Here is a 12,336-nt window from a genome sequence, read left to right on the forward strand (position 1 = left end):
GTTACTGGTATTCTGTTGCAAAAGTCTCCTATAGATACTTGTGGACTAAAGTATAAAAGTGATTGAAGGGAAAACAGCCAGAATCAGGCTCCTCTGATGCTTCCGTTCACTGGCACCTCTAACCTGCTGAGTTCCTCACCTCTGCAAGCCTTGGATTCCAAGATCTACTTGCACAGTTCTTCCTCAACTAATATCTGGTTTCCCAGACCACCCTAAGTAAAACCTGAAATCTCCTTTAATTTTGTCCCCACTCTGCAGCTGGATGCCAGCTAGTGTTAACTGCCTGTTGTCTAGCTTCTGGAATCTGGCTTGACTTGACTTCTGTTGCAACTATGACATACAGCTATCTACTGGGGCTTTGGGGAGAAAAAGGGGAAAAAAGGAGGAGGATTAGCAATAGATGTTAGCTCAGAGCCAGTCTTCCTCAGCAAAAAGAGGAGGGTTGGCATGGATGTTAGCTCAGGGCTGATCTTCCTCACAAAAAAAAAAAGAAAAGAAAGCCTCAAGAACTAGTGGCAGTAGTTAACTTTGAGGAGGGGAACTAGTGGGCCGTAAGGGTATGAGAGAGATTAACTTTCCACTGATCACTTTTCTGTGTTTTGAATTTTTTTACTGTATACACGTTACCCATTCGAAACTAAATTTGAAAAAAAGAAATTTAATTGACACTAGATGCAGTTACATGAGATAAATAACTGGCAGAGGAGCTCAATATAAATAAAAAATTTAGATTTCACAAAAGAAAGTTGGAAGTCGCTGAGACTTTTAAGTTATAGTCAATACATTTATTTTACTTTGCTACACCAAGTTTAGAAAAAAATTTTTTTTAAGTTCCTTTTTCCTAGGAACCTAATATTGAACTATTATCTTATAAGACTTTTTTTTCCCCAAAGCAGGGACAGGGCTGCAGTAATTTTGCCCAACCTCTTATATACGGTTTTTATTATTTTCCTTTTATTATAGTGCTTAAATATGTATATTATTTTTCATTTTTAAAATTCTCATTAGAAATAGCTTTTAAAATTGTGTATGTAATTTCTGTCTTCACAAAGTGTTACAGAATAAATTGTTACATTAGCAGAAGCCTATTTTATAGCTTCTACAATACCTTGAATAGCTATTGTCTAGCTTGTGTGAAAAATCAAATGCTGTTTATTCTCGGAAACTAGAGTTCAAAACTCTAAATCATTTGGTTAAGAGGAACAGGAAATTGGTGTCTTCCAACTGTGAGATTTTAGACAACAGACAAACCAAATTGTTAGAGTCCATGCTGGTTGTAAATTATATACACAACAATGCTGACCTCAGTGATGAAACAGGTTGAATTACGTTTTCAAGCATGCTGTCTGAAAAATGCTACATATATCAGTTTTTCTCAGGCTGCTAATTATTAATAAACAGGCAGTTTTCAGTGTTATTGGAAGAGCAAGTGCTCCCTTTACCCCTCCTCCTCGGCTGCTCCTCTGACACACATTCCCCTCCTCCGTGATTCTAAATAATGTTACAGTGATGAGAGTAACACATTCTTTATATAGGTTTATTATATGATATTTTACTAAGCTACCCCTGTGATTCTAGATTCTAAATTGGGTTAAATAAATCTTACAGCAAAGTCAGGGTTCACCTTCCTTATTTCTGCTAAAGGAACTCCAATAAATGGCAATTATTAAGGTGCTCATTTACCAGAGTTTTAAAGTGAAAAATCACCAAAGTGTGTGTGTGTAAAGGCTCCAAAGATGAGTAAGTGCAGAGTAGATCATCAGGTGACGGACCTCCTTACTCTCTGGGTTCTGCCATCTACATTTAGATCTTGATGGATCTAGATCCATCATGCACTTACTGTTCCACATGGAAACAAAGAGGCAGCTTGGATGTGTTTTCATGTCTCCATATGTGTGTGTTCTGATCGTCCCCATCTTTGGAGAAAGCTTCTCTGAAGAGGCCCAGATTCATGTGGAACAAGAGAGAAAAATCAGAACTTATGTCCTACCCCATCCATTCCCTGGCCCTTATCTTCCTTTAAAGAGAATGCTGTCAGATGAATGCATAATGCTCTCTAGGAATGGTTTGATGAATCATATTTTAATAGAGAGAAACTGTCGGCACTTTTACAAGTAATGCTGAGTCTATAGGTAATGTTTGCATCAACAAAAAGGCTTAAATGTCCCTTTTCAACTTGATTTATCTTTTCAACTTTATAGGTATGACATTGGCGTTTGCTGGAACATATTTATTGGTGAACTTTGCTCCAAATATAACTCAGGCTCTCTCCGCAAGAACAGTACAGTATTACTTTGTTGGCTGGCAGTTCCTCGTCTATGTGGTAAGAATTATAAAAATTTTACTATCCCAGAAGCTATATTATCTAGACCACTAATACATGCAGATGTTAGAGAACTAATGTAATCTTTTCTTCTCGGCATTAATATCGCATTAAAATTTAACTATATTTGACCAATACTGATGTATTTGAAACACTAAATCAGCAATAGAAGCACCCTCAGTTTCCCAGGTATCCTGTCCTTGGGGGTGACCTGTCACTGGAACAATTTCCACAACATTTAATCCAGCAAATGCCAGAGCAACATGTTTTAAGATAACTCAAAGTGAAAAAAATAAACTCAAAAAAACCCCTACTGGGTCAGCCCCGTGGCTTAGCGGTTGGGTGCGCGCGCTCCGCTGCTGGCGGCCCGGGTTCGGATCCCTGGCGCACACTGGCACACCGCTTCTCCGGCCATGCTGAGGCCGCGTCCCACATACAGCAACTGGAAGGATGTGCAGCTATGACATACAACTATCTACTGGGGCCTTGGGGGAAAAAAATAAATAAATAAAATCTTTAAAAAAAAAAAAAAAACCCTCTTGCTAGGTCAAAGGGAAATACCTGGAGACACATTTTACTTCATTGAATTTTATTCAAGATAGATATTTTCTTCTAAAAAAGTACTCATTGAGACAATGCCACAGATTGTCTGGATGAAGCAGACAGCAATGGGACAACACTGAGAGACATGTAAAAGAAAGACTGGAGGGGGCTGGCCCGGTGGTTAAGTTCACGCGCTCCACTTTGGCAGCCTGGGATTCGTGGGTGCAGCGCGGACCTACGCGCCGCTCATCCAGCCACACTATGGCGGCATCCCACATACAAAATAGAGGAAGATGGGCACAGATGTTAGCTCGGGGACAATCTTCCTCAGCAAAAAGAGGAAGATGGGCAACGGATGTTAGCTGAGGGCCGATCTTCCTCACACACACAATAAAAGACTGGAATGAGCTAATATAGAAATTTGAAGCCACTATTTGGAATATTTTTATTTGATGCAGTGGCTGTATCTAGTGGATATAAAGAGAGAATGTGACTGAAATGGTAGGTATGTAACTTGTTAACAGAAGTTGGTTTAGGTTGGAGAATAAGAATATTCTAGGAAAGGTAGGTTGTAAGAAGAAAACTGGGATAGTCTAGATGAGCATTTAACCAAGAACTAGATTGGTAAAAAAGTTGTGAATCCAATAAAAAGAATCAAAGTACACAGAATAATACATTTTTAGGATTAGAAGTGACCTCAAAAAGCTATTTGGTCCAGTCCTCTGCCATTAAAACAGGTAAAATAGTATGATCCTACTATATACACCTATTATTTAAAAGTGTGACATTGGCATTTACAGGGACACATTTATTGTTGAACTTTGCTCTAAGTGTAACTCAGGATATTGCATCAGGAACTGCATGGTATTACATTATTGTCTGGTGGTTCCTGGTCTATGTGACAAGAATTCTATATATCTTACCATCTCTGATACATAATGCTGACCTCTAGAACACAAATGTTTACAGATCTTTTCTCTTTGTGGTCTCCCACTCTACTCCTTTCTCTTACTCAACGAAGATACTTAGGTTTTCTGTATAAAAATAAAATCCTGATACACTCCACACTGTGTAATAAACTATCCTATTTCCCTTCCACTCACCACCAAAAATGTATTCCTCTCCACTTTCTCAGCTTCTATTCACTCCTCATTCATTGTAATGTTGTAGATCCCTCCCCACGAATTGCCAAAAGGAATTGCTTTTTTGTTCTTGATTCTTCTTTAACCTTGAGCATCATTTACTCATGGCCCATCATCTTCTCCTAGAACCTCTCTTTTCCCTGGCCCCCTCACTATGTTTTCCGTGTTTCTCCTCTTCCTCTCTGACTAGTCCACGCCAGGCTCTTGGTGGACACCTCCTTCTCTTCTGCCAGCCACTCTTTTTTTTTTTTTGTAAGCAAGATCAGCCCTGAGCTAACATCTGCCAATCCTCCTCTTTTTGTTGAGGAAGATTGGCCCTGGGCTAACATCCATGCCCATCTTCCTCTACTTTATATGGGACGCCGCCACAGCCTGGCTTGCTAAGCGGTGTGTCGGTGCGTGCCCGGGATCCGAACCGGCGAACCCCAGGCCGCCTCAGCAGAGCACACACACTTAACAGCTGCACCACTGGGCCGGCCCCTAGCCACTCTTATCTAGTCATGCCACATTCTCTTCCAAGGTTTTCTAGGGTGATCTCATTGCCCACCCCCACAATCATCCTATAGAAAGCCTTCCAAATCGAGACCTATATCTCCTCCCCAGGCTTCTTCTGAGCTCTGGATCTATGTTCTCATCTGTCCACTTATTACTCATCCCTGCCTGGATGTCCCATAGGTTCCTCAAATATAACATCTCAAAAACTGAACTCAATATCTTCTCCCCTAAACGCCCTCCTCTCTCATATGGAGGGCTCCCCTTACCCCTGCCCTCCATCAACCTTTAGGATTGGGCTTCCTCAAGTCTGTCATACTTTGTGTCTCCCCCCTCCTCCATTACGTCTTCCTATTTGTCCACCATACCCTGTCCTTACACAGCTTTCATCAATCAAATCTAAGCACTAGAAAGACTTGTTGAGTATTTCATGATAGTCTAGACTTGAAGTCCTACCAACCCATTATTATTCTTTGCCTACAGGCAAAACAAATTCTTGCCACAGTAAGAAAAGAATCACATAGTCTGTGACCAGAAAATTAATAGCCTGAGTTGAATCCTTTGGAGATTAAAGATACATCAAGACTTATTTCCTGGAATAAACAACATTGTTTGATGGTGATGTATCTTATATTGTTTTAACACCAGAAAAAAAACATTTTAAAAGAGCAAAACCACTTTTTATTAAACCTTATATTTCTACAAAAAAACACTCTGAAATTAATTGCAAAATGTAATTTTCCACAGTCAACTCTTAAATTCATTTATTCATTATTCACTAATTCATTCAAATTATCAGACACCTGGGGTATAGAGAAGAATTCCTGCAGCAGGAATTTTAAAGTTCTGGGAGAGACTTATATTCCTGTAAATAATGAAAGTATTTGAAAGTAAATGCCACCAAAAATGTAAAAAAGTCCAGATATTTATAAGACAGCATAAAATAAACCTTTAATAAAGTCACATTTGAATAATACTATTGTCAGTAGACTCTAAGGGGAATAGATCTATATTATCCTAGTTTGGAATTTAATCCATTATATGTTGCATCTCTAAAGACTCTAGAAGTTATCAATTATATACTAAGATCTTGAGCTGAAGTTTGGTTTAAATCTGTTAAACATTTAAGTATTTAATCCTTAGATGTGGCAGATTCTGTGCTTTTTTCCCAAACCATGACTGCAAAGATCATAATTATAGTAATTAAGACTATTCTTTGAAGTATCATTCATCTATTTTTATATTACACCAAGTATAAATGCAGCACCTGAATTGCCTTTCAGGACTGATCAAATAACTAATAAAATGAATAAAAATATTTTAAAGTCTGAATAAGTTTTATATTTCTCAAAAGGGGATTGTAAAATTGTGTACAGACTGGCTAGTGGCCTCTCCTTGTCTCATGTGTTTACCTGTTCCAGATGGCTGTCCGTTTTACCTTTAAGGCTTACAAGGCCCAGGAGCCTATCCTCTGATCTGGTAGTCTTTTTGGCAGGAAGAGGATTTGAGAAGCCTGGTGTCTACCAGCCTGTGAAGTGCCCTTTGCTCACCCACAAAAACAGCGTTTCCCAGCCTGTATTCACACAGATGGGTAGTCCCACCTGGTGCTTGCCAAAAAGCTGAAAACCAGTGGGTTTTCAAGGTCCAACTAGCTTGGAGAGAAGCTGCATAACATGGCCCCCTTGGAGAAATTCATCATCTCTGTCATGCTATGTCAAAAGCTAGAAGTCCTTTAGGAAAGAGACTGACTTAATTTTGTTAATCTGCATGCCCTGGGCTTATTTGACCATGGGCCCTTTTCTTGAAGGACCTTTTGTTGAGTAGCATCTATCAACATGGGCTGCAGAACCCACGTGAGGAAATGCGGCCCTGAGCCTCAGTTACTTCATGTTCTTGGCAGGCTTGATTGTGGCTGTTTTGCCCACCCAGATTTTCCAACAGACTATTCAAATTGAAACCTCTGTTGTGAACATAGAATCCTTCACAAAATAATCTGCGTGGTGCTCATTTTCTCTGTGCCAGACAAAAAATTAAATCAGCAGCAGCGGGGGCCAAGCCTGTCGTTTGCTGTAATTCTATACCCCAAAGCCGATTATTAAGTCAACCTTTCTGGCAAAACTGCTTCAGAACCTACCACCAGGTGTTAAAAACCTGAAGGGAGAAAACTAGATGTTTTTATCAGACCTCAATATCTATTGCATGAGGTTCATTTGCTATGTCTTCTGAATGCAAATAGCCCTTGCAGCCTGCACTAGCGCACGTCTGCAGTAGCAGCGGCCGACGCTCGCTGAGCAGGCTGAGCCCTGGGCCCCACTCCAACTACATTCCTTGGTTTATCTGCACAACAGCCCTGTACCTTGGCAGATGGGGAAACTGAGGTAGGCAGGTTCAGGAACTTGTCCAAGGTCACGTAAGTACTAAGTAGCAGAACCAGCATTCAAAACCAGACAGTCCAACTCTGGGGTGCACACTCCAGTGCATTTCACTACACACCTCTCTATGCAGAATTAATAAAAGCTGACCACCGAGGATCAAATCTTTGTCCAGACTTGGCTTTAGAGAGAACCTTTGCAGAGCTCATCTCTTTTGGACAAGGAAGCCGTGCACTTTCAAGGAAGGCTATACTTTCAAGACAGAACTTGGTGAGAGAAGTGAGGTGAAGGTGGGCTGAGATTTTGGTACTGCAACTGGGGCATCCGGTGGTGAAATTTTGTGTATCTCTTTTGTCACGTCCTCCCATGAACTGCCGGTACTCTTTATACCACTGAAAACAGGATGATGAGTGCCTTTAAATCTAATTAGATTAGAGAACCAATCCAGAAAACCCAGAATCAGTTCAGAAAACTCATCCTCAAGATTCTGTTCCTCTGGAAAGACTTCAGGTACCAAAACCTGAATTAGTTTCATATTACTTCCATAACTTAGCGGCTTAAAACAACACGCATTTATTACCTTGCAGTTTTGAAGGTCAGAAGTCAAACACGAGTCTCAATGAACTAAAATCAAGGTATTGGCAAGACTGTCTTCCTTGTGAGTGCCTCTGGGGGAGAATCTGTTTCCTTGCCTTTTCCAGCTCCTGGAGGCCGCCAGCATTCCTTGACTCAGATCTTTCTCATGTTACATCTCTCTCTGACCACAGCTGGGAAGGTTCTCTGCTTTTAAGGACGTGTGTGAATACATTGGGCTCACTTGGATAATCCGGGATAATCTCCCCATCTCAATGGTCTTAATCACATCTGCAAAGTCCCTTTGCCATGTAAAGTAAAATATGCACAGTTTCCCGAGAGTAGGACACAGACATCTTTGGGGAGCCATCATTCTGCCTACCAGAGCTGCATCACTTAACTCCTCTGAGCCTTGGTTTCCTCATCTGTAAAATGGGGATAATAATAGCACCTACCTCCTAAGGGTGTTGTGAGGATTCGATGAATTGGTACAAGTAAAGCATGTAGAGAGCAGACAGTAAGTGCTGTTATTATTTGTGACCTCTGAGAGAGCAATCAGCAAAGCAGCCTCTTTCTGGGTGGCAGGAACCTGCAGAAATCACAGTTTCTTTAATATTGATATTTTCAGAGAGGGAAAAAAATGTTACTAGAAAAAAATTAACATTAATTCAAGATGCTTGAATATTTTATTCCTCGGAGCTCCATGACCACTTGCCACAAGACAGAACCCGGGGCAACTACAGTCATTCTATGAATAATAGGAACTCATGTTTTATTTATCTGAAGCTACAGAGTAACTTCAAAAATGTCATATGTGATTTTTAAAACTGATAACTACCCTCACCCCTCCCCCCAAATTAAGAATCGGCATGCTAATAGATTTAACATGCTCTGTGCATTAATGGAGGAAGAGCTTTCTTCTCTCCAGCAATGAATACAGTGGTCCCGAATGTGCTGTGAGTTGTTTATAATTGTATCATGTGAGAAATGAAAGCTTGTGGCTGAGGAGATACCAAGCCGAAGGGGACATTTTTGTTAACAATTGATGAGTTGTCAAGGAGTTGGGACACCCAATGTTTTGATGGCAGCTTTCAGGAAGGCAAAGAGATAGGAGTTTAATAGCTTTCGTAGCATGACTTGATTCAATTAAAGGCCTGGCAAGTCCTATAATGAAAAGTTAAAATAATTGGTTTAATTTACCAGAAAAAGAAAAGACTAAGGGATGAGTTAATCTTCCATATTAGATGAAAAGGTTTTTAAATGAGGAAGATATGGTCCTGCTGCTCTCTGTGCCCGCAGAGAATTAAAGGAAAAAACAAACCAACAGGTAAAACTTTGAATTGAAACAGTGGAGATTTATGTTGATTTAGAGAGGGCTCCGTAAGTAAAATGCAGGCCTGAAAGTAGCGAAGTCCCTAACTTTCATAATTTTTAAGAAAAAAATGAGTAGTGGTATTTTTACTTGTCTGACATCAGGAAGGTAAACATTCATATTTATGATTTCAGTCCAGGAATACCATCTCTTTGAAAAAAAATAATAGTTTTGCTTCAGGTTATCTTAAGGACTTCAAAAAAGAAAAAAACTTAAATAAAATTGAGAACTCGAAATTACACTAGAGTTCTTAAGGGTAGGAAAATTGTAGACATTCATTCAATTAATATTTATTGAACATTCAGTTTATTAGATATTAGGTCTGTTTTTTTGGCAAGTTGTTCATAATATATCTGAGGTGTAATTTACCCATTAGGTCCAATGCCTGTGCACCAGGCATTGGAGACAGAGTGACGAACAGAACGGATAAGGTCCCTATTCTCAGAGCTGATGTGCTAGTAGGGGAGACAGACAGAAACATAAACACATGAACAAGAAATATGCCAGATGATGAAAAACGCTCTGCAGGAGCCACCTGAAGTCGGGGGTGTGATAGGATGAGTGGGGGGCTCTGTTAGATCAGAGTGACCAAGGGCGACCTCTCAGAGGAGATGATGTTGAAGCTGAGAGCTGAGTGAATAGAAGGAGCCATTGTGCAAAGGTCAGAGAAGGAACATTCCAGACAGCATGAACAGTTAGTGCAAAGGCCCAAAGCCAGGAGCAATCTGAAGAGTGCAAAGAACTGGGAGAAAAAAAGGCCATTTGTGGCTGGCACAGGTTGGACCATCCAGGAGTAAGCCGTCCGAGAGGAGGTCCGAGAAGTCGGCTGAGGCTTTGTAATCCAGGAGGGAGCTTGGATTTTATTCTTAATGTGCTAGGAAACCATAGGAGGTTCAAACAAAGGAATGACTGGATCTAATTTATATTTTTATATATAAAATATCATGTGTATCATCCTGAATGAGTCTCATAAACATAACACACAGTGAAAAAAGGCAAGCAAGTGAAAGCAAGTATGATTCCATTTGTATCAAGTCCAAAATATGCAAAAATAAACCGAGTGTCATTTGGGGATACATAGAAATGTGATGAACTATAAAGCAAGTGAATGGTAAACACCAAGTTCAGTGTAGTGGTTCCTGAGGAGGGGGGTGCAGTTGGGGAGGGGCACACAGAGACTTCAAAGGTATTGGGAGGTTCTATTTCTCAGGTTGGGTAGAGGGCACATGAATACTTGTCATACTACTGTACATACCTTATATTTATATCATATATGTTCTCTATGAATGAAATATTTTAATCCAAACTGTGTTTTTTAAATGACTCCTCTGGCTGCTGAATGGCTGGATTGTAGAGAGGCAAGAGTAAAATCAAACATGAATTAGAAGCTATTGCAGTGGTCAGAGAGAGGGTGACAGTGAGAGAGGGAAAGAGAAGAGTTTTCGGCTCGTGCCACAGGGTGTTGGTGATGCTATTTGCTGAGGGAGTGAAGGTCCCGGGAGGAACAGGTTGGGAAGGCAGGGAATCGGGAGTTAAGTGCTGCCCATATTAGCATCATATGGCTGTTAAACACCTATGTGGAAACTTCCAGTAGACAGTTGGGTAAATGAGACTGGAGTTGCAGGGAGGCCAGGACTGGAGATCTAGATTTGGGTGTCACTGGCGTATAGGTGATGCTGGAGCTCTGGGTCTGGATGGCTGAGGCTCCTTATTGTTCCCCTATGTTTACGGTTGTCCTTAGGAACTCAGTCTCCCTCAACTCTCATATGAGAACTGCTGCAAAATCAAAAAAAGAAGTGTGGCATTCTGAAGATGTTGTATAGAATAATTTATATCATACTTTTTTTCATTTCTAGATTTTAGAAATATTAATTTTCTGCATTCTCCTATATTTCCATAAAAGAAAAGGAATGAAACACATTGTGATCCTGCTAACCCTGGTGGCACTTCTAGGTAAGGATATATTTTGTTTTCAATCCTCTAATTGAGCCATGCTAAGTCATAAGAGAGATTTGAAGGAAAATACTTGAACATTCCATTCCTTTCTCATTATTTCTACTTTTCAACTCTGATCTGTAGAAAGAAACTGAGTCTCAATTATGCAAATTATATTTTGCATGTCCATTGCTACAATTGATATATGTTTAATTCTTTTAAAATATATTAAGAATTTTTATTTCTTGGTAATTTTATTTGCTCTCTGACAATTTGAGGATTTCTTTTCTTAGTAAATAATTGAAAAATATTAAAAGAGGAACAAATGAATGAACCCAATTGAAATGTTTGTATCAGGAATTAGTTGTCAAGACCTATCCTATTTATATTTTTTTAAAAACTTTAAAATATGGCTAATATGAAACATAAATGTAAGCAGTATGATTTTCTTAAATACAGCATTTCTTTCATTCATTGTTTACCTACCCATTTCCCTTTTTTTTGCAGAGGCACCTTGTAAGATTTGAAAACCGATGCTTAAATAAGCCCACTATGTATTTTTAAATCTATCCTCCCTCCCCACTCCTTCTCTCTCTCTCTCTGTCTCTCTCTCTCTCTCTCACACACACACACACACACACACACACTCTCTCTCATATATATCAACAGTAGGACATCTCACTAATCATTTGAGAAATTCTCCTTTTAAAAATTTATTTATAATTCTTCCTTTGCCTCCTCTTTGCCAGTGAGATGACCCATACATGGTAGGTTGTTTGCTGTGACTTTGTAGATGGTACTTACACCATTGGGGCAGGCTGCAGCCCCCACGTTAATGAGGTGCTGGAGTTTTCATTTTTTCATTTCATCAACTAGTTCTCTCCTTTGAATTGGAAGATTTGTATTTGTGATAGTTACTTATAGAAACAAATTTACTCTATACCATATTCAGGTATGCTGTTGATCAAAAGACCAGAAAGGGAACTTTATATTTGTTTCTTCCAAATTACCAAATAGGGAGAACAAAAGCAAAAACTAAGACAGAAAATGTACACTATATAGGAAAATATTGAAAATAAAGGAAATTTTAAATAGGAAAGGAAGATAACAGAATTAATATTATATATATCAGTTATGATCATAAATGTAAATAGGGTAAGTTTACATAATAAAAAAGAAAAATTCCATGGGGCTGGCCTGGTTGCATAGTGGTTAAGTTCATGCGCTCCACTTCAGCGGCCCGGGGTTCACAGGTTTGGATCCCAGGCGCAGACCTACACACTGCTTATCAAACCATGCTGTGGCAGCATCCCACATATAAAATCAAGGAAGATGGGCACAGATGTTATCTCAGGGCCAATCTTCTTCAGGAAAAAGAGGATTGGCAACGGAGGTTCCCTCGAGGCTCATATTCCTCACCAAAAAAAGAAAAAAAAAAAAAAAAGAAATATTCCCAAATTGGTCCTCAGAAAAATTCCCAGCTTGATTTTGAAAAAGATTCTGAAATTGGATTCAGCCAGTTTGCTCTGGTTCAGCTCTGTAGGAGTTATAGAAATAGCACCCTTCTGATTGGCCCATGTGGGT

General features: G+C 39.6%; 1 protein-coding gene across 4 annotated transcripts in view; it reads left to right on the plus strand.

Moving 5' to 3' along the window:
• NIPAL2 (NIPA like domain containing 2) overlaps positions 1–12,336 on the plus strand; it is a 72,208-nt gene that overhangs the window by 40,825 nt on the left and 19,047 nt on the right. For all 4 annotated transcript variants that reach the window (XM_087447597.1, XM_087447598.1, XM_087447599.1 and 1 more), the window contains 2 exons: positions 2,202–2,323; positions 10,674–10,770. In XM_087447597.1, the coding sequence (XP_087303723.1) occupies positions 2,202–2,323; positions 10,674–10,770 (219 nt within the window). The remainder of the gene's footprint in view (positions 1–2,201; positions 2,324–10,673; positions 10,771–12,336) is intronic.

The sequence above is a fragment of the Ceratotherium simum genome, chromosome 23 (genome assembly GCF_057802395.1).
Source record: "Ceratotherium simum simum isolate JZ-2026a chromosome 23, ASM5780239v1, whole genome shotgun sequence".
In the NCBI taxonomy this organism is placed as follows: domain Eukaryota; kingdom Metazoa; phylum Chordata; class Mammalia; order Perissodactyla; family Rhinocerotidae; genus Ceratotherium; species Ceratotherium simum.